We start from the raw sequence: 23,900 nt of genomic DNA on the forward strand, positions 1-23,900 counted from the left end.
ATTAGAACCATACTTCTACAACCAACGGTTGATGAGATAACGTGTCAATGAGGGCTTACAGGACACCCTGTATATGGGTACGATATACATGGCATCTGGGAAATCAACGCAGCAACTTCGAAGTTTAATAATGGAAGAATCTTTAGTGATCCCAACACCCTGTCTCCTGCATTTTTATTGCAGCCAATGAATTCGAAACTACTTAATCTCCTAATTAGTTGCAAATTCTGTCTCGATAGATATGCGCTCTGTAAACTTAATCATATCACTGACAGAGATACTGGTAAAATGACGAGTTTCAAAGGAATGGGTGGAATCATTTCATTGGAAAGCTTCGAACCATATAGCTGGCAAGCAATTAATTATAAATTATTCACTGTATGTAGGAAAACTTCAGTTTAGATCTCTGTTTTCCAGAATGAAATTCGCTATTTTGGCAACGCAAGTTTGAGGCGACGCGGTTGAGAGGAATTCGGAAAACAAAAATTGTGCTTGTATTGGGTTTAAACGCCTCTCGATGCTGCTTTCAATTGACATAGCATTAGGACATAAAAGATTAAATTAGTACGGGTGGTATTACATAAAGCGATGTCGAGCGCTATGTAAAATACAGAAGTTAGACCACTCCCCAGAAAGTCTAATAGGAATTCACTATTACGATCATTTCCAAGTTTATATGGTTTCCACAGGCCCGTAATTTAATGGGGGGGGGGCGCCGTTGCCTCCCCTTGGCTTTCGAAAATACACTAAAAATGGTATATATATATATATATATATATACATACATTGCGTACATGTGCTTTGCCACCCCCCACCCTCCCTGGAAAGAGTTGAAATGACGGCCCTGGGTTTCCAAACATTTTTTCTCTATGCCTATAAAGGAGGGACGGCAGAACGCACAGGATGGTTTCTGAATAAAATGTAAAATACTTGATCTCGCTAACACGGGTCAACTGTAGGATGGGCATAAAATAAGTTCGTCCATATACGAGTGCCTAGCTGCCGCAAAAGTCAACGACTGCGAATGAAATTCGAGATATAGGGTTTTTGTATGCGTTACTTAGGGGCCATTCAAGCATGACGTAAGCAGATTTTCAGCCATTTTTGACCCCTCCCCCCCCTTGTCAGCAAAACACTGACCCCCCCCCCTCCCCCTGTAAGCAAAATTTCGTCAGCAGCTTAGAATATTTCATATCTTCAAAAAGGGGTGGTTGATGACGTAACCAATCTTCAAAACCCCCCCCCCGGAATCAAAAGTCAGCAAATCCAAACCCCCCTCCCCCGATGCTGACGTAATACTTGAATGACACTTTACCCACCACCATCCTCTGCCCTAGAGAGCACCCCATGGTAGGAAAACTTGTGTATCACATTCTCAAATTGATTTTTGAAGCAACCCTGGTCAGGCCGGCCGGGAGAAGTCGGACCTCCGAAACCATAAAGTTCTTACCAAGGAGTGAGTGACACAACTAGATTTTTCTAGCACTCTCACAGAGATGCTACTTTCTAATTGGTCAAAAGGGATCATGTGTTAATTCCGGATTTCCGTCCGAATGTTGGAACGAGACCGAAGAGAGAGCATGTTTATAATTTGATGACAGTCGGCTAGTAGAAAGTGTAACAGATCGGACTATGAAATTCAAAAACCTTTCGCCAAAGATAAGAAGTCGCGACAGACATAAGAGAGCAAAAGAATAAGAAGCGCGCACTTTAAAGATGATTAAGGCCTGGATCACACACTATAAAATATTTGTAAAAATGCTTTTATAAAATTTGAGGAATACAACCAATGAGCTGATCGGTTACGTTCGAGCAAATGCAACCGATCAGTTTATTGGTTGTATTCTTCAAGTTTTATAAAAACACTTTTAAAAACCTTTTATAGTGTAATCCCGGCCTAAAGAAAATTAAAAGTTGTTATAGGAAAATGCGCTCAAGATATACACGAGACCCTAGAGGCCGCAAAAATCCACGAATGCGAATGATATTCAACACATAGGATGTCTCAAGATATGCTCTCTAGAATGAAGAGGAAACCAAATCCCCCAAGCGGTTACGTCACAGCAAAATAATTGCGAAAATTTCAAATGGCAACACTAACTTTTATGCATTGCTTAGTGATTGGCGCAGTGAAACACCACGAATGGCTTTGGAGTTACACTGTAGCACTAAAAACGGCAATGTAGGGTGCAGACAAAGAGAGAAAATCAAACCTAGGGGTTGATGAGCTAACCCATATAGTTTCTTTTTTGTCCCATCGCCCCATTCTTCAGAAATTTTTACCTCCCACTGTAAAAATGCTATTGTAAAATTTGAGGAATACAACCAATGAGCTGATCGGTTACGTTCGAGAAAATGCAACCGATCAGTTTATTGGTTGTATTCTTCAAGTTTTATAAAAACACTTTTAAAAAAACTTCGATAGTGTAATCCCGGCCTAAAAGAAATTAAAAGTTGTTTTAGGAAAATGTGTGTGTGTGTGTGCGCAATCGAACCCATAGGATCCTATGTTATACCCGTAGCTTCTACAGCCCCCCGTGGAACATTCCCTCGCCACCGAGGGGGTGTTAACGCCCACGTTGGGAATCACTGAGCCAAGGCGAACTTCCAGCGGCTGAAATGGGATCTGCATTAGCTGTTTCTGCATGTTTCTTCGTCTGCGTCTAGCGCCTGCATTTATGGTGTTACACGTTCAGTTCCAACGAAATTTATGTTTTTTTTTGCTGCACGAGCCACTTTTTTGCAGTGAAGAAAATTTGGGGTTTAATTTTTCACAATTTCACTGTTGTAACCGTCACCGCGAGAGCTAGGTTTTTGTTTCTACACTCATTCTTGACCGCATACAAACTCAGAAACACCTATATCACTCGCATTCGTTGATTTCTGCGGCCGCAAGGAGCTCGTACACAACAAAATTATCTTATTATACCTTGTATACAGGGTGTCCATAATAGGCTAATGTAGCTTTTATATCATCAAACGTTCGTCGTAGAGGTAAGGTTTCAATTTAAAAAAATTCTCAAAATGTGTTCAAAAATCACTCTGTACCAGTTTTGACAGTGAAAATACAGTGTAGTACCGACACTAAAAATACACATTTTTATACGGTCGCCCCCCCCCCTTTTAACTTCCAAATAGAAAGTTGGTGCTTCATCTTTTCTGAGCCGAAAAAGAATTCCTATGCTTTTAAGTGCAATATTCACTGAGATATTCGAATTCCAAAATTGAAGGAAAGGTGGGAAGAACAGCAAAAATTAACAAAAAAGACGCCCTTCCTACCCAATTTATGTTGTTCTTTTTCAACTTTCGAATGAATTCGATTATCTCAGCCAATATTGCACTTTAAAAAATAAAATTTTTGTTGTTGGGCTCGAAAAATAGCAAAGGTTTTTTGTATTTATTTTGTGACACACTGTATTTCCACTTTCAAAACACAGTACAGGTTGGTTTTTCAACACATTTGATCATTTTAAATAGAAACTGTGCGTCTAGGACGAACAGTTGATGAGATAAAGGCCGCATTAGTACTTACAGGACACCCTGTATAACAAAGAGGTTTTAGACAAGAATTCTTGAGAACACGGAGGATCTCCTGATCCTTCAGTTCATATAGATATAGAATCTTTCCCATCGGGACCGAAAAGTAGTGGCAAAAAAGACCCTTTTTCCTACTATTTGGGGGAAAAGATTGATCCTAGCTAATCACTTACTAGACATGGGAGAAGCAAAACAAATCCATGGGAAAAATCTTTTATTCATAAGAGAACAACGGACCAATAACAAAAGACCAACCCAGTCCCTGTACAAAAGCCTAAAGCAAATGTTTCGCTCTTTTATATAAAGTAATTTTCAATCGTGGGGATTTCTCGGAATTCTTATAATTCCTCACCCTTCCCGAATGGATTTCTGGCAGAAACTTGTGAGTTCTTTGACATCCGATACAAATCCTTTGAGAAAACGGAGATATAATGGTTGTTTATCACTTCTTTTTTTCAAGCTTGTGTGTGTGTGTAGGCTATTGAAGTTCAATCAATAAATACTTATTTTTCCCCGTGTTTGATCTGTTTGTATTTTGAAAGAATTTTATATCTAAGGATAACATTAGTGTGATCTTTTCTACTCGAGTATATTATGGGAAATGCAAGTGCGGCACTGTTCCTGATCACTAAAGTGTACCGCGGCACATTTATAGATCACGTAAGTAACCCGGAGAGAAGTTCCAGATCTCTTAAGTGGCCTGCGACACGTTTGAAAACTAATGAAGTGGCCCGAACTCTCCTAAAGGTCGAGCACCTTTGGTTTAGGGGGGTAATGAATACGCAGGTGAAATGAAGGATAGAATAAGAGAGCCACGGGTGACAAAAATTTGAAAATCACTAGGTTTTACATACTATTACTAAATACTTATTATTGTATTTCGCCCGCCATACGTGATCTCTCGGGAAATATGAGCGTATACGTGATGCCAAGAAATGTTATACCGGTACTCAGATATGAAATTAGCATTCCTGCAACTGCAAATGGCGACGAAACGGGCGGAGGGGAAAAAATTATTTAAAACGAATTCCTTCGGTTGCTTTACACGAACGTTTTATTCTTAGGAACGAAATCTTTATCTCTCGGATTTCCACGAGAAAGTTGAATATATTTTTGTTGATGCGTATATGCTGAAATTCGCTAATGAAACTATGCACGCAACATATAATTTAAAGCCACAGCGCAAGAATATCTATAATGAAAAAAATGTTGCTTTTGTTCTCATACCCGTTGTATTTCGCAAAAGTACATTAATTTTGATTTGATGTCGTCAAGAAATTACATTTTGTGGGTCGTAAGTCATATATAGTTTTAGTGAAAATTAGATACTTTCCCAACTTTACGTTCTTCGTGCATTAATTCTTAACATTTGTTTCACAAATATTTTGGTGTTAAAAAAACACACACACACACATTACGGTTTATTTTTCTTTTATAGTTGTTTTAGGACGAATGTAATTAGTACATTATTTGGAATTTCTTGTTTATTTCGGTGTAGTGAGCGTAAATTTGATCGTCATTGCTCATTCCTGATGTGCGCCATTGGGGATGGAGGATGAATGTGTCGTAATTGCTTGCGTATAATTCGATATATATATATATTTTTTTTTTTTTTCGAGAAAAAATATCATCGTACGATCTGCAGCGGCGTACCAAAATTTAATTTATCAATGAAGAAACGTTCAGAACTTCAAAGGGTTGTTTGACTGATTTTGTATAAAAAATGTAAATTTTTCTACTCACATCTGTAAATTATTTTTGCAAACAAATTGTAAATATATTTATCTCTATTCCACTTTGTACTTCTGTACTTTTGGCGAGTATCTTATCGACCGGTGCTTACCCCCTAGGCTGACCATATTTACTCGAGAAAAATATGGGAAATTGAGATTAGAAATATGGGACATCGCTAACTATCGCCAAAAAATAATGCCAAAAGTAAGCAAAGTCGCCAACTCATGCTAAAAATCAGAGAAAAGTCACCAATCTCGGGAAATGAAGCACCGCTTGAAATTGTAGAGAATTAAAAAAAAAGAAAAATAAGACATGTGAAATGCATATTCTTTTGTTTGTAGTCGTAATTATCGTAATGTAATATCTGTGTTGCAAAGATAATTTTAATCGTTGATTTAAAGAATAAAAAGTCAAGTTGGCTTCGAGGAAAATACGGAAAAACCGGGACATTTTTGCAAAAAGGACTGTCCCGAGAAATACGGGACTTATGATCACCGTACTTACCCCGAAAGTGTAAATACCGGTATGATCAGACAACAACTGAACATTATACAAAATGGTAAAATGGTGCATATAAAAAACCATGATTGTCAGTGACAAAGCCACGAAAGAAATAATTGCGTTCTAAAAATAAACCCAATATTAGAAATACATTATATATATCAACTCTTTTGAACTAAGTGTTAGTTGAAAAAATAAATCCAACATAATTGAATCCATTGAAACTAGATTTAAAAAAAACACCTTTATTATTATTTTCAAAACAAAATTTAGTGTTACTCTTGACATTAAATGTAGTTACATTTCCCTTATCAAATTTTCGAAGATTTTATTCAAATATTTTACGAGAATATGTTATCTCGGAAAACATTTTTACAACTCGTGTATGTTAATAATGTTGTATCTAACTTTGAATAAAAGAAATATTTCGTGAATCAGATATGCATAGTCTGTAGATAAGGGGGAACTTTGTTTCTTTTTGAGTTTGTTTGGACCCAGTAAACAACTCCATACGGGCTGCAGTTAATGGAAGTTACTTTCTCTCTTTTCTCGATTCTTCATTCACATCTTTCGAGTTCGGTGTTTTGTAAAAAGGCTTAAAAAACATCAATCTTCGGTGTTTTTTTTTTTAATCTTTTTCATCTCAACAAAATAAAAAGATACAACAATTGCTATTCCTGGTTTCACGAAACACTAATGTGTTTTCCGGGAACACAAAAGAATACAAATACTTTCCTTCTTAGGGAGCGTTCTTTGTTTACGCTCTTCTTTCATTTAGAATTCTTTCAGATATCGTGACTTCGATACGACTTTGTGCAGATGAATCTCCAATTGTTCAAGAAGTGAGAACTATTATTATCTCTTCGCGATTTTAAACAAAAAAAAAAGAGGAAGTTCTTTCAAATACAATGAGGCTTATATTGGCTTTCGTTTATGATTCTTTTCTCTACTTCTTTAAAACATGATATTCCATTTGGAAATTGGATCTAGCGGAGAATAAATTATAAAGTTTTCTTTCAGTGGTGACGGGTATTCATTGTAGAATTAATGGGCTTTAGTTTCTGAAATAACTATTCTGAACTTTAATTCAGATAATGTTTAAGACATTCCATCTTTCTCTGATGTGGCATTAAATTGTTCAGAATTATCTGATTTTGCATGGGTTTTGAATTTTGGATAGGCATTAATTGATACTGGTTGGATTTTTTGTATGGGAACTGGAAAACATAGCATGGATGGCTGTTGTTTTCAGTCACTGAAGTGGAAATATTTTTTCTTTCCATAAGTATTTTAGAAGGAATTATCGATTCGCGATTGACGTGATGCTCAATATGTTTTTGGTCACACGTGAACGAAGTATTTTTGAAAAATGTTTCAAAAGATCCAAAATTTGCAAATACAGAAAAAAAAGGGGTCGGGAATTTTCTTTATTCGCAAAAATAAAAAATTTTTACGCTGAGAATTTTCCATTCATTCATAAACGAACTGTTTTGATCAAAAGTTTTTGCATTCGTCAGCGAAACAAGATTTCAAATAAGAAATTTGGCATTCATTCGGAAAATATTTTTCAAATGAGAAAATTCTACGTTTCCTTCGTAAAAAAAGAACTACAATAATCACACAATTTTTTTAGAGTTTAGTTTTATTACATAGAACGTATTAAAGTACTGTACTTAGTTGAAAGTTATAGAATTCAAGTGCTTAGCAAAATGAGAAATTATTTTTGCTTAAAAAGTGTAAATTATCAAGGTTTCGCGGGAAAGAGATAAGAATCAAATTTTCGCATTTATTTATTTTTTCATCAAGAATGGTAAATTTCGCACTTACCGTATTTATTTCGTAAAAACGAAAATTACGTATCCCTAGTTATCAGTGTAATATTGTTCCGTATAACAGATAACCAGTTCGTTCGCAGTGCTGCAGAATCGGTATGCAAAATAAACATCGTATATAATACGTAGCATTATTTCAATACAAATACAAAAGCCACATCAGAAAAAATTCTCAAAGAGGTGGTGAATTAAAATGACCATAATAATGTGGATGTCGAATAAATATCTAAACTATATCCAAAATACAGCTACCCTATAAAGCAATAAAAATCCAATAATTATGATAAAATATAAATATACTGCCCATAAAAAATTATGGTTGTCTTATTCTCAATCGATTTATCCAAACATGTTCTTCTTAAACGTGTCAATTGTGTTAGAATTACCTCTGGGGATAAGCTATCCTATTTATTAGCAACCCTATTGCCGAAAAATTCCCTGCCACACGACCTAGCATTGTGCTTTAACAATCGATACCGGTGTCCACTTGTCGAAGCAGTTGATTGACGATGTATTAATAACTCATGGACCATTTTATCCATCCCGTTGAATATTTTAAACACTTCAATCATATCCCTCCGACATCTGCGCTGTGGCAGTGCAAACGTATCAAGAAATTAAGTCTTTTTTCATAGCTCAAGCCTTGTGTGCCATCAACAGCACGCGTCGCTGTTCTCTGTACCCCCTAGACCAAGTCGATGTCCCTCCGTAAGTGTGATCTCCAAAGCCTGACGGCATACTCCAACACCGGACGAACTAAGCCGGGAAAAGTGGAAAAATAACTTTAGGAAAACGCGGAGAGACCTTTTTCAGACTGAAACCGATCCATCCTATTCGATTTTTTTTTTTTGACCACCGCGTTCAGAAAACGTAATCCGCTCAATAAGAATACCTAGATCGGTCAGCCTAATTGCATCCGGAATAATACCATTCAGCCCGTGAGTGAAAAGGCTATTCATAGATACGCAGTTATCTAGAGTCAGTATGAAGAACGGGCATATGATAACAAAATGATAAAGTCAACTCAAAGTTATCTGGAATTATCATGAAACACACGGACGAAAAGTATCTCGAACATTTAAATAGTGAATTCGGACTAAAAATTTAAATTAATCCTGAAAGATATGTAGTTTCCAAAAAAATTCATTCATTCCGAGTTCTCTAATAAGATCATCGCCATATAGTCTTTTTCTTCTCTCAAAAACTGATGGGTTATCTATACTATACTGGTACATACACTAGTGGGACTTTTCTTTCTCTTATCCAAGGAAAAATATCCGGTAAGAAGATTTACGGCAGGAGCGAAGAAGTTGATCCATCTACTTACGGGAGTGGATTACGTGATTAATGTCTTCTGTATAACTTAATCAGTCTCACTGCAGTAATATCTGTTCTTGGAAACATTCCCTTCTCTTATTCCAGCAGGAAAAACAAAAAAAAAGCTCTTTCTTCGAGATTTTTCACCCGTGATTTGTATATTATGCTATTATATTGGCATATAGTAGTGAAATAACAGTAAAATAATACAGTGTGTCCGGACTGCACATTTCTGAGTATGCTTGCTCCTCGCTGCTATTCCGCGATTATACGATTTTTTTTCGTGAATTCTATAGAGCCAATCACGTGGCTTCAGCGTTTAGATCAGGCGTGCACAACCTCCGGCCCGTGACAGGTGGTTCCGATAGGAAAATATTAGTGCACTATGAAAGCTTTGGCTGACTATAATTCCGTCGGAAAAATATGGGAAATCGGGATCCATGCGGGATATCAACAATTATCACAAAAAAAATTAAGCTTTAAAAACATTTAAAATTTTTTTCAAATAAAGTTGAAAATTGCAGCCAAAAAAGTTGTACCAACAAATCACAGCTAGAGATGCTGTACTAGCCAATCACAGTTAGGGAATATGTACTCACCAATTGAAGCCAAAAATTGTCAAAACCGATGAATTTGCCTATTGCAGACAAAAAAATTGCCAAAGTCAAGTGAAATCGCCAGATATCGCAAAAAAAATTATCAAAGTCAAGTAAAGTAGGAAATTGCAACCAACAAAATTGTGAAAGGCAAGCAAAGTAGCCAATTGCAGCAAAAAAATTTGTCAAAACCCGATGAAGTTACCAACTGCAGCTAAAAAAAGCTGTCGGCAGGTAAGGTTGCCAATTAGGGCAAACAAAAAAAAAAAAAAACTGTCAAAGGAAAAAAAGCAAAGCAATTTTTACAGCTGAAGAACATCACGGAACAGCGGCGTACTTCCTAAATATGTGTCCGGGCTAAAGGTATCCTAAAGTAACGGCTTATTGTGAGAGAATCATACATGATTACTTACGAATTTAAGTTGTCTTGGAGCGAGCACCTATTCAAGTTTCTTTGCAGGTTAACAAAGTTCGGAAGTGGCTCTACAGACGTTCGAATGGTGCTCTTCCGAAGTGTCAGCTCGCATTGACAGCTGGAAGTTGAAAAAAAAAAAAAAAAAACCAACAACTTCAGCCGATCACGTTGTCTCCGAACTGAATGAATGAACGCCAGGGTCTCTGCCACCGGACTTATGACGTTGCCGAGATCTCTTCCAGCCCAGCTTCGTGGCAGAGACTGGAACAAAGTGAGTGCACCTAACAGTCTGAGTGTGTAGCTAGTACTGTGTATGATATTTCAGTGCTGCCATCTATACTTCAAATTGTGAGTGAAGTGTAATGATTGAATACTTGTAACGTTGAAAAAAAATTTACAGTGATCTCTTGATGTTTAACATTTTCATAACTATGTGTTTCTTCCTCAATATGAGCTGTTAATTTTGGACAGTACCGTCTTAACGCATGGACCCCCCCCCCCCCCGGGCACGGCCCAGGAATCTCAAGAGAAGAGCCGCCTCCCTCCCCTCACAAAAATGAGAACCGGTTCAAATTTTCGAGAATACCCCTGGTAGGGCCTCAGAAAAATCACTTGGCCCGGGAATCCACTATACACTTAAGACGGCCCTGCTTTTGGATACTGTGACATTTAGCCCAGACACCCTCTATAATTAATTTCTGAATGTTCAAGAATCGTATTTCAGGTGTAGAAAATTCAAGAAGAATGACTACTTTAAAAGATTCAAACACAATTTCCAACTGCAGTAGGCTCTCGACTATCAGGCTCGCGAGTAACCGGTCTCAGTACTATCCAAACTAGTTTCAAAGTAACTATATTTCTCCGTAATAAAATTATGAATAATTTAATTTCCCAAAGCGTTTCAACTTTGTTTAATCAGTTATCAATGAAATAAGTAAAAATTAATTTTTATAAGAATAAGCCTAAGTGTCACGTTAATATTTTATTTATTTTAACCATTTCAATCGGTACAGTAAAACACTCACTTCCCCCTGTAAAATGCTATATCTTTTTTCATTAAAGCGGGGTGAAAGTCACCTGTACAAAATTACTTGGCTTGTCAATGCTAAATGCCTTTTCGAGAGACGAGGTATCTCGTCAACGTTACTAAGAGGGTTAAAAGTGTAGTTATATCGTATTTCTTAGGATCATTATAAAATTTACCTTAAAATGGGTGCAGTATTTTTAGCATTAGACTTCCTTTTTCTGTAATGCATTTTTAAGACGTAGGGTGCAGTGCATTATGAATTACATTTATGAAGGTCTCGCCTGTACTGAGAGGTCAGAAAATATGAATAAAAACGGGCTTCGATATAAAAAGGGTGGCTTTTGATGGTAAGCAGTGAGCGATTATTTAACTTCGGCCGGCCTATCCGACTTTTCTGTTATCCGGTTCATCCTCCCGCCACATTAGGCCGGATCTACTGTATTATTAAAATTATATTCAGACTCGTTTATAAATTATAGATGTTGGTTTTTTTAAAAATAAATATCGAGAGAAAACAGGGTATGAAAAAATCACGATTTTGTTTTTTAAAAAATCAAAAAAATCGGATTGTTTTTCATTTAAATCAGATTCTTTTGATTAAAAGTAATTGAATGCTTATTAATTAAAACAAATCTTGTTAATCATTGAGATTGCATATTTTTATAATCACCCAACTAACTTTTCCTCCTAATTGCTCAAATTTCAAAAATTCAGCATTAATTAATAAACTACAAACGAATTACAAGGAAAAAAATACGAACATCAAATATCTGTGTTTATGTAACATGGAAGGTCGTTAAGCCCCAATTAGCTTCATGGATTATTATCATTTCTCTGTTTATTAATGAGGGGGAACCTTAGCGCTACATTGTATTGCATTGAAAATACTTAGTGCAGTTTAGCTAACTATAGAAACGTAACAGCTGTCTTTCTGCACTGTATCCAGGCATTAAGTTTAATTATTCAATTTAATTATTATATACCCCAAAGATCTTCTATACTCCTTTTAATCACGAACTTTACCAAATGTCAGCAACATTCATACCGCACCAAGTTACTTTTACTTCATTGTCATTGAAGATATGTGAAGAAACAAACAAGTTTTAAATTTTGTGATCTAAATCGATGATTTTTTTTCTTCAAAAAATCAAGTGATTTAAATCGTGATGTCGATCATAATGTAAATCAAGCTGATTTAAGTCGGCGTACCCTGAGAAAAACTGGGAAATGAAACCCATAATAAAAGTTTTAAGTTCAGAGTAAAGAATTTTGGAAGAGGTTTTGGCAGTTAAATTCTCCAAGGTTTTCATTTCTTGGTAGAAAATATTCTAGAATTTGAATAAAAGTTTCAGATATATCTCGCAAGAAATCATTGTCATTCCTTTGGAAGAAAAATACCTGTTCGGATTACCCCAACAGTTTCGTATTTGCTGTTGACATCGGATATCGGCAAACTCATGTTCAGCTTTGAAAGGAGCTTCCTAAGCCTTCTCTATTTTGAATAGAATATATAATTTATGTGGCGGTATAATTTTTCTGTGTATACCTTGAAATACAATATGCAAATTTTATTTTCATAGGTGAATAACATAATCGTCTTACGATTCGTGAAGATTCACTATCATTAGATTCTTCTAGAATAATCTCGATTATTCTAGAAGATATCTTCTGTGTATACAGGGTGATTCAGAAAAGATAGGGAAAAACCTTAAGCTGTGGTAGTACACACACAAAAAAATACTGCCTCTGTGGTATTTTCGTTTGCAGCTCCGTAAATGAATTTCATGTCTGCTTTTTCAATACTACTAAAGTGCGCCATTATCCCGTACGTTACAACTGTAAGAACGCGCGGTTGCACGCTGGAATAACTTCACAGCGCTGGCGTCCGCGCCTTTTATTCAATGTAACGCAGATTGGCGTACGGTTTCTACTTCTTGCCCAGGTTACATTTACATGCGTGGTGACCTTTTTTCCCCGATAAATTTCAACAGGAATGTCGTTTTAATGTTTGCGGATCGGCCGTTTCGAAACGCGCTAGCGCGTTTGCGTTTTATGTTAGACCACGAATTCTTTTGATGAAATTTGGTTGTTTATATATTTGTGTATAGGGCCTACTATCACCTCTTAAAAGTTTTCCCTATCTTTTCTGAATCACTCTGTATAAGTGGCGCTACTAAAACGGAAATATGTTGTTAAATCGGGAAGACGAGAACTTATTTGTCGATAGCACTGTACTCGTAGGCCACGTTCCGCCAAGATGTCTGCTTGTAAATACATGTAAATAGCTTGTTCTGTGAAATAAATCTGTGTCGATCTGCAATTCATTTCACCCTCTGCTCATTTCAAGGACTTGTGAGAGAAAATTATCCGTAGCAGTATTACTTAAAATAAAAGACCCGGCAATATCAGTATATTTAATTAAGAAATCATGTGACCTACAGAAGAATCGAAAGTTCATTGTAGGAAAGAAGTGAGTTGCCGGACAATTAGAGGAACTTCAGGAAATTCTTTTTCATTTGCTGTCAAAGAAGTTTCGATCTATCCCATAACACGTATACATGGAAAGAAGAAAAATCTCTAAGAAATAGAGATAAATTGAGAGTCGACAGAAGAAGTCTCTTTATCTCTTCTTAGCGTAGTTGGGCTTGAAGTAGAAACTCCATCTAAAAACTGCTTTTCCCGCGGAGTTCTCTCGTTTCCAAGTGCTTTTTTGATTTTGAAAGTCCGGATTACACTTGCCTTTCCTCACTTTCGACAGCACGTTGTTTCCTTCGTTGTTTTTGTGCCTGTAAACACTTCCCGCGATAAAACAATAAAACAGTTTTTGATCCTTAGCAATATTGTTCGGCATCGAGGAGCTCGCTCGAATGTGAATTCATATTCAGTCAAAGCGGATTATAACGGCAGATTCCACGAAATTTTTACGTTATAACCGAGATATCGTTACTACCGAGGTTAATGTTTCCAAGTTAATGTTTTCCGGTAAATCGTTAAGCTATCCATACTTAGAATAAGACAATCATAAGTATTCTTTATGGGCATTGTATAATATTTTATCTCGTGTATATATTGTTTATAATTTTTATTAATTGCATTTTTAATTGGGTTGCTGTATTTTTGAAATACGTTTATATGACATCCATATTTTTATATGGGCATCTTTTTCTCAGCTACCTCGTTGGGCATTTTGCCTGTTGTGGCGTTGTATTTGTATAAGACTTTTTATAAGTTAAGGCACATAATCAGATGTAATTAAACATTATTACGTACACGAAATTTTTATCCCGTTATGATTAGGGTGACCGTATTTTTAGCTTGAGAAACACGGGTAATTGGGGTCATAAATACAGGTGTTGTGGAAAGTTGATCCTTCCGATTGGGGGGGGGGGGCTGCGATCGCATAGGGACATACAAATTAAAACAAATACACTACAACTCGATAATTACCCTAATGCAGGCTCAGAGCAGGAAATACTTTTTAATGCATATTGATAGCGCAAAATTAATAATTTTAGAAACCACAACATAAATTTAATTTCATACATTTATTTTAGATTGTAGGATGGTGCGGAAAGGACCCTCTAGTTTAGATCGAATAAATGTTCATACTTTTAAGTGGGCAGTTTGGCAGTGGAGAGACGGAGCGCTACATATTTTATATTTTACTCACATGCGATTGATCGGCGACGATGGACCTCGATGGAGCGTTGTTCGTTAGTGTGTTTTTACGGTTCTTTTTCGTTAACTTTTCTCCGATTTTTTAATTCAAAAATATCTTAACGAATATTGCACTTAGGCCGGGATTACGCTATAAAAGTTTTCTAAAAGTTCGTTTATAAAACTTGAAAAATGCAACCAATAGGCTGATTAGTTAAGTTCGCTCGAATGTAGCGGATGTGTTTATTGGTTACATTTTTCAAGTTTTATAAAATAATTTTGAACGCCTTTTAAACATTTTTTTTCAAATTTGGACCATACTTCTGCGATGGATGGTTGATGAGATAAAGGCAGGACTGGCATTTACAGGACACCATGTATAATATTCATTATTAGTTGGGTTTTTTTTTTCATGATATATGCTTTTATATTGGGTTTCTGTATTTTGACAGTTTCTTTGGCTGAATAAAAGCTGGAACTCTGCCACCGGATTCACCCCATAGCCAAACTCTCTTTCAGCCCAGCTTCGTGAAAGAGTTCAAAGTTTTTAGGCTGTAATTGTCAACCGTACTTGTTTCAGACAATGTTTTGGCCGAAATTAGCAACTTTACTTGCCTTTGGCAACTTTCTTAGCTATACTTGGCAACTTTAGATAATAGTTTTGCTATATTTGGCGTTGAACCCTATGGATTCCGATCTCTCTCCCGTATGTTTTTGGAGAAAGGTCAGTTTACGTATTCATCGTATTGTATGTATTGGTACTTTTTTCCGGAAAATTTTCGCCGGTGGTTGTGCAGCCCTGCTAGAGACGAAGTTTCGCTACAATCGAGTTAGCCTATATATCACATATGAAAAGTCAAGTATTTACATGCTTTCTTACACCTTCTATTCTGTTGAGAATTCGCAAAAATACATACTGCATTCGTCCATTGTCTTGTTATGTAAAAATGTCTTCAGCTCATTCATTATTATATTTTTTTTGTTATATGGTACAGTTATTACATGGTAATGTAACGTGCTATATGATAATGTTACTTGTTATATGGTAATGAACAATTTTGTGCTTTTTAATTGAGCCTAATTATTATTTATTTATTACTTGATGCTTATTTATACTCTCAAAATAATTCGGCATTTTTTAAGCGAAGCACATCAAATGTTTTTTCTTTTGGTTGTGGGAGTTTGTATAGAAGGTTTGTAAGGGGAATTTGTTTTTCCCCTTTCTCCTAAGATAGAACTTCCAGTATAAATTGGGGAAAAAGTTTGCAATTTTCGATGGTCCGTCTATCCATATATAAATGATTGACTTTGCCATTCATACAAAAGTTTAGACAACTGGCTGATACGAAGATGAATTCATTCAAGAAAGACAATTCACCTTCCTCTCTTAGGAATCGAATCACCGTCCTCTCGCAATGTAGACGATTGCGCTACAGCACTACGCTCTACAGAAGTAACGAAAATCTTCCCTTAGAGCAGTGATACCCAACGTGGGCGTTAACGGCCCAGGAGAGGGGGGGGGCAATTGAATGTGCCAGGGGGCGGTAGAAGCTACGGATATAGCATAGGATTTTATAGGTTAGATTGCGTTGGGGGCGCTGGGGGAAAAAAATTCTGCAGAAAGGGGCAATGGGGGACAAAACTGGTTGGGAAACTATGCCTTAGGGTATACATATACATATATATATAGGTTGAACGGGAGCGTGCATAGAGGTAGAGAGTCAGACCCACATACAGGGTAGCAATGAAATTCCCTAGGCCACATTTCACTAGCGAAATGTTGATCCTAGGAAATACTTCCAATTAGAAAAAGTATACAAATAACGTATAGGCCTTATATACGCCATTCATATTGAAAGGGTTGTATAGTTATTTGAGTACAATGACTAACTTTTCGTACAGATACCCTGTGCACAAAAACCCAATAAGGAAATTGTTGCCCTGTCTCTTGTGAGGCCAGCTAAAAATCCCATGTTTCTGAGTGCAATATTCACTGAGATATTCGAATTCGAAAAAGGAAGGGGGGAAATTTGAGAAGGAACAGCAGAAATATATGAGAAAGAAGTTAGGTTTCGCTGGGGTGTTTTTCCTTATTTTTCACCAAGTTTTCAATTCAAATATCTGATGCCAACATGAATGGAACCATCTGGACCCCTCAAGTATTAGTTTTTATTTTTTTGCCGGGGAACATATCGAAATACCACTAATACTAAATCACACTCGCACTTCGTCCATATTCCTCTGAGAAACCTCTGACGGAATGGTACATGTTGGAATGGGCGTGTATGATTTCTGAACCTAACGTGAAGTTTTTTTCTATGTAATGCTTGCTAAGTGTAGTGCTGCCATCTGCCATCAATTTTCCCAACTATGAATTAAGTGTAATGATTGAATAATAGTATCGTTGTGGGCCTGTTGCTCTCCGTGACGGTAACACCACTGATGAGTCCAAAGCATGGTACATTTTGCGAGAGCCAAACGATCCTGTGGCGCCTATACCGGAATGGAGTGAATGATGCACTTTGTAAACGTGAATTCTTTTTTTTGTTGTTCTCAGAAGAGACAGTGCAAGAACTTTCTAATTGGGTTTTCGGGCACACGAGAAATGAATAAAAAGGTTTTTTTTTTAAATTCAAATCACTATACAACACTTTGTAACATGAATTACATAGCACAGCACTACGCGTTATTTGAATGCTTTTTCTAATTGGAGTATGCTTCTAGGATGAGCGGTTCGCCAATAAAATGTGGCCTCGAACTTTCTTTACCACCCTCTATGTACGATAAGGAAAGATTTTCGTTGCTTCTGTAGCATAGTGGTCTAGCACAGTGGTTCTTTACTTGCTGCCAGATGGCCCTCTTGCGGTAGTGAAATGTTCTATGCGCAGTCATGGCGAGTGGTTGGGTGGGGGGGGGGGCAGAGACCTTTGAAAAAAATCAGAAGTGGATAACCATGTCTTTGAAATGAAATAGTGTGCGGAAAGCTGTGAGTATTTTCAGAATCCATCAGAACTCCCTCATAGAACCCACTGGTGTTCATAGGAGGATTACATAATATGATCTCGTACTATCGCGCGCACTTATGCAAATATGTAAGCTGCTACTTCCAGCTGCATATGAGAAGAACACCTTTTTGCACAGAGACCCAACATTTTGCGACGGCAAAGCATGCAGCACTCCCCCCCCCCCTCCCGCAACTCACAAGAGTTCACCGAAATCTTTCCCAGGGGACCGTAGAGAGATAGACTTTATAAAAAATTTTAATCTCCATAAGTGTTTTGAAACAATCAGTTTAATTAGTAGAATGGGGTCTTGTTTCTTTGTGATGAGGGAGGGCTGCATAACTGTATATATTATTTTCGGCCCAGCGGACAATTATTTGGAAGGGCTGTGTAGCCCCGTTTACATGTGTAAGATTGGGGGGTAGCTTTAGTGCCACAGAGAGCAACAGTCCTACAACGATAAATCATCCAATCATAACACTTCACTCATAGTTAGAAAAACTGGTGGCTGATGGCAGCACTACACATAACAAGCATTACAGAGAAACAAAAAACTTCACGTCAGGTTTCACTACACGTACACGTTGGGGGTTCCGCGGGGGGGGGGGGGGTTGTAGCAGTAGTAGGTAGGGCCTCCAAAAAATGGCTCGGGGATCCATGATGTTCTTAAGTCAGCCACCTCGTTGGGCAGTTTGCCTGTTGCGGCGTTGTATTTGTATTTGTATTACCTGCATGGCAACTTATTTTCCTTATGGGGGAAAAAAGGTGGGACGGAGATCCGTCAAAAGAGTCCCATCTTTGTTGCGGAATAATGGTGGGTGGCTTCGACCTCCTCTCCCATAATCATTTTGTGCCGCGAAAATTGCTTCGGTAGCCATCTTGAGCCTGAGGCGAGAGCGGCACGGGAATGAATATTATTATTTATAAAAACATATTTACATATTAGTTACACAGAAAGAGAAATGCGACGGCGTCGATGGCACATGGCGAACTCAACGGTTGAAGACGAACAACTCAACGTTCATAGATTAGGGGTGTCGACAGATATATCGTGTCCTCACAGAAAGACTTTCTCCTTCTCCTAGTATCCGTGCTGCCATCTCGGGTATTTACTTGACGGCAAACCCCACAAGCCAACCACCCATTCAACCAACAGCTATAGATATACCTCCACTAGCTATAGATGGCATTGGTTCAACCCACGTGACTAGTGACGACTTCCGAAAAGAAAGGAGGAATACTGGCATAAACTATAAATGACATCTAAACGGGTTGTAGTGAAATTCCCCGTCACCTGGAACTTCCCGGGATGTTTTATTGCACATGTAAATGGGGCTTACAAGTCAGTGGATCATGGGAAGAAAATATGGTTTGGAGGGGGGGGGGGGGTATAGACAAAAAAAATTAAGAAAAACTGGTCTATGCACTTTCCCGGATTACGAGGGGACGGCGGTTCGATTCTCCGCGGAGGCAGTTGAATTTTTCTTTCCTGAATTCATCTTCGCATCTGTTAGTTGCCTAAACCTTTGTATATGTAGCCTTTAAAATAATAACATGCGCTTGCGAATGACATACATAAATGAAAACAGAAATAATTTCAAGTTTGATACAAATTAAATTTGGAAACACTGCTAGAAAAGTAACTAGTTTCGAACTTCACAATCGACACGCAACTTTATTCAAATTTGAAAAATTCAGTGACATTAATTATTCATATTAAAATAAGTATTTGTTCAAAAAGATTGTGAAATACGAATTCAAGAGAAATATGAAATTATGAAATGACGTTATATGCGTGGTTCCAAATATATTTCCTCTTACTCCTGCATTACGTACGACAAGATTGCAACACATTAAATAAACAACATTTCGAATCATATTTCAGAAATCCAAATATCTGGAAAAATGATTCATCACTATCATAGCACATCATGATCAGCTTGATATGGTGCGTATGTAAATTCAAAAGAGCATTCATAATCGTTACTTTAAACACAAATTTTTCCACCGGATCGGGCTATGCAATAAAATTTCCAGATGCTAGGAACGGGTAGATGAGGTGAATTTGCATTTCCCGGTGTTAGTTCAACGCAATGAGTCATACATCATAGTTTCTGCATTCGAGGTAAAGGTCACGAAACCCCGATATCTTAACTTATGGAACACGTGTGTTTGTTGTTAATTAACGCAACTCTAGCGAGAATATTTGCAGGGCTTCCAAGAAAAAAGTTATGAACCATGTATTTGCATACGGGGAGTAAGGAATTTCGATAAATTCTTTTGAAATAATTTCTAAGATAAATAACCCTCTTTTTTTAATGGAAACAAAACGATATATTCCTCGTACTATTTTCAATGTTATTTGAGTTAAAACTTCATATTTCCGATTGCTATTTGACGAATCAAAAGTCTCAGTTTAATTAATGGCGGAAAAGTGTGTAATCTGAATGCAGGTAGAGGATTTTCTTAAGAATCTCGAATTTTCAAAAGGAAAAGGAATTGATATGTTGGAAATTATTTGAAAGATAATTCTTTGATGGCATTGAAATGCAAGATTTCGTTTTAAGCTCCATGTTATTCTTAAGTGCGAGACAATTATAAGACGCCACGAATAAAATTCGCGAAGAAAAAAAAAACGGAAAGAATATTTTTCACAATAATGTAACTTAAATACAAAGGACACAACACATAAAATGTCCAACTAGGTGTCTGCTGAGAAAGATGCCCATAAAAATGTGGTTTTCGAATATATACTTAACTGTATCAAAAATACAGCAACCCAATAGCAGCAATAAAAAATCATAATCGTGATAACATAAATATATTGCCAATTGAAGTTAGGCATAAACGTGCCAATTGTGTTAGAATTTACGATACCCGGAAGTAAACCATTCCATTCATTCGCAACCCTATTACAAAGAAAGATTCCCACAACAAATCGAAATGTATCGGTCATGATGTTTACATTTATGACTGAAATCAGGAGGAGGTTTAATGAACAGTTTTTGACACTTTTGCGAATTCCAGCGAGAAATTATAAGCACAGAAAAAAAAAACCCATTTTCATTTCCACTATTCTACAGTAGTGGTAAAGGCGCCACAGGCTCTCGCAAAACGTACCATGCTTTGGACTCATCAGTGGTATTACCATCACGGAGAGCAACAGGCCCACAACGATACAATTATTCAATCATTACACTTCACTCATAGTTAGGGAAATTGATGGCAGATGACAACACTACACGTAGAAAACAAAACTTCATGTTAGGTTCGGAACAGATACACGCCCATTCCAACATGTACCATTTCGTCAGAAGTTCCTCAGAGGAATATGGAGGAAGTGCGAGTGTGATTTAGTACTAGTGGTATTTCGATACGTTCCCCGGCAAAAAAAGAAAAATTAATCTTGAGGGGTCCAGATGGTTCCATTCATGTTGGCATGATTTGAGGTCTGCCATGCCGTAGTTAATCAGCCGTCGAATAGTTGGTGGTTCAGTGATGGTTGGGGAAGTATTTTCTGTCCAAGGGAAGACTGTTGTAGTTTTTGTGCGCTCAAGGATGAACGCAAAAAGCGATGTAGAACTTTCGCAGGAGCAACTTGGTACGGTTAAAGAAGTGCTTTGTATGTGGTCAAGATTGCATATGCGAACAAAATAATGCGTTAGGTCATATGCCAAATCACACGAAGCATTGGTTCAAGCATCAACGACCTTTCATGGCCACCGCGTTTCCCTGATCTCACCCCCCATGAGAAACTTGTGGAGCATCCTTTGCAGACCAGTATATGGAGAGGGGGGGGGGGGTGAGAGGCCATTTTCTTCCATAAAAAATCTAAGAGCAGCCATATCACACACTTTTAATGATGCCTGTTATGACTAGAGCTCGAATTTTCGTGACCTAAAAACCTTAATCATATGCAAGCATTTATGATCTAAAAAAACCGTAAAGATATGACCTAAAATTTCGAAAATATCACCTTATAATTTTCCCATTATTTCATCTTTTTTTCAGTTTTGCTTCTTATATTAGAAAAAAAACCTCAACAATTTACCTTTTTAATTAAAATTTTCTCAAAATGTTTTTTTTCCTGATCGACACCATAAAAATTATATCTAACCGTCTGCGTATTGTGTGTGAAGTTCATGCTTTTCCATCTGTATTTCGAATTGTCAGTGGAGTGTAAGTTTTCATATTTGTACAGTTGTAGGTAGGGTCACAATTCAGGGAGGGCAGAGAGGCCTGATGCGCCGGGCGTTGAACCAGCTAGAGTGGCAAATTTGTTGTTTTTTTTCGTTCAGAATTTTGAGGGGGGGCACTTGCTGTAAGAGTCCTGATATTATTTGATCTGGAGTTGAAGTACCATGTTTCATTTGTCTTAGAAGAAATAAAATGCCATGAAGCTACAAGAAAAAGACATTTGGTTCTTTAAACACCTGAACAATGCAGTATTTGATGGGATGAACAGAAATCTGACTTACCGTGAGGCACAGGAACATGACCTGTGCCTCATCCTCCATCAACTGGTCTGAAGGGTCGGAATTGGATGGTATCACCAAGCCACTTTCACTTAACCAATCTGGCCCTCTCCACCACAAGAAATTTTCTCTCAGCTGTGACACTGGTAACCCCCTGGAGGCACAATCAGCTGGGTTCTCCTTGCCGGGAACGTGATGCCATTGATTTGGATCACTTGATACGTGAATCTGTTTCACTCGGTTCGCGACGAACGGCCTCCACCTAGTGGGATCGGATTTTATCCAATGAAGTACAACCTTCGAGTCAGCCCACAAAATGGTGTTGTTGATTTTCAAATTCAAAGCTCCATTCACTCGTTCGGATAGTTTAGCCAGCAACACTGCTCCACACAGTTCCAGATGTGGTAGGGTGGTAGATTTCAATGGGGCAACCTTGGTCTTTGCACATATCAAGGCTACATTCACTGCATCATCTGTAAACTCAGTGCGAAGGTAACAAACTGCAGAATATGCCTTACATGATGCATCACAAAATCCATGAATGCCCATACTCCTGACAGTCCTTGTACTCCCCATAAGAAATCTGGGAACAGAAATGTCCTTCAGGAGAGAAAACTCCTTACTAATTTTTCTCCATCCGACCAGACATGAGGCGTCAAAGGGTTCATCCCAACCCCTATGATCCTTCCACAGACCTTGCATCTGAATTTTTAGGATCACGGTGGTCGGACTCAAAAAACCCAGAGGATCATAAACCTTAGCAATCTGGGATAGGAGCTGTCTTTTTGTCTGGATTTCTGTGGAAGTTTCATCAACCTGAACCCTGAAGGTATCCACATATGTATTCCATAGAATTCCCAGAATTTTTGTAAACGGAGTTTTTTCGAATTGAACCAGATTTGTAGAACCTTGAAGTTCCGGGGTAAGGTCATTCATAACCGCCTTGATGTTAGAATTCCACTTCCCGACACTAATCCCGCCGCTTCACCTTTCAGGGCCACCTTCAGATACTGGAACTTCTGGACATCTGATAAATTGGGGTTGTTGCCGATAGAACCCTCGAGGATTTCCTTGAAGCTCAGCCAACCTCCGAACTCGCCCTTGAACTCCGGTAACTCGAACGTTGGCAGCTTGAGATTATTGTCCTTCGACTGAGATTTGTACACCAACAGTACATTCGAGAGACCACTTACTTCAAGTCCCAAGCACTATAGATTTCGTATTGCCTCGTTCACCGTGTCCAGCAGTTCCAAGATGTTTCTTGAATTCACGATTTTCACTTGTTTCAGCTGGAAGATCTTGGCGCACTGTGCATACGCGAGTTCACGCTTGTTGTCATATCTCGACTTCAGAGAATCCCATGCTTGAGAATAACTCGCACTCGTAATCGCAAATCCCGACACTAATCTCGCCGCTTCACCTTTCAGAGCCGCCTTCAGATACTGGAACTTCTGGACATCTGATAAATTGGGGTTGTTGCTGATAGAACCCTCGAGGATTTCCTTGAAGCTCAGCCAACCTCCGAACTCGCCCTTGAACTCCGGTAACTCGAACGTTGGCAGCTTGAGATAATTGTCCTTCGACTGAGATTTTTCACTGGGCTGGCTGAAACTATCTTCAGCCATCGACACCGAATTTGTCATCTCGCGAATTTTTCTTCTCAGCTCTACGTAGCCGTCATACTCCACTTCACAGGGGGATTCATTCGATTTCGCGATATCGCGGTAGCACCTCTCTAGATTCTGATTCAAGTTTTTTAGCTCGCGCTTGAATTCCCGTAGCAAATACACGTCATCGGATTCTAAAA

At 37.8% G+C, this 23,900-nt stretch overlaps 1 protein-coding gene across 1 annotated transcript; it reads right to left on the bottom strand.

The window, feature by feature from the left end:
- Window positions 1-22,018: 22,018 nt before the first annotated feature.
- LOC149087900 (uncharacterized) lies at window positions 22,019-23,029 on the bottom strand. Its single transcript, XM_089247475.1, has one exon. The coding sequence runs from the start codon at window positions 23,027-23,029 to the stop codon at window positions 22,019-22,021; it is 1,011 nt and encodes a 336-aa protein (XP_089103601.1).
- Window positions 23,030-23,900: the final 871 nt, after the last annotated feature.

Source organism: Pholcus phalangioides, unplaced genomic scaffold (assembly GCF_987345545.1).
Source record: "Pholcus phalangioides strain wild (caught in Gottingen) unplaced genomic scaffold, Ppha-v1.0 ptg000003l_1, whole genome shotgun sequence".
Taxonomy (NCBI): Eukaryota; Metazoa; Arthropoda; class Arachnida; order Araneae; family Pholcidae; genus Pholcus; species Pholcus phalangioides.

Coding starts and splice junctions, on each gene's coding strand:
- LOC149087900 (XM_089247475.1), bottom strand. CDS start 23,029: ATGAATGACCTTACCCCGGAACTTCAAGGTTCTACAAATCTGGTTCAA.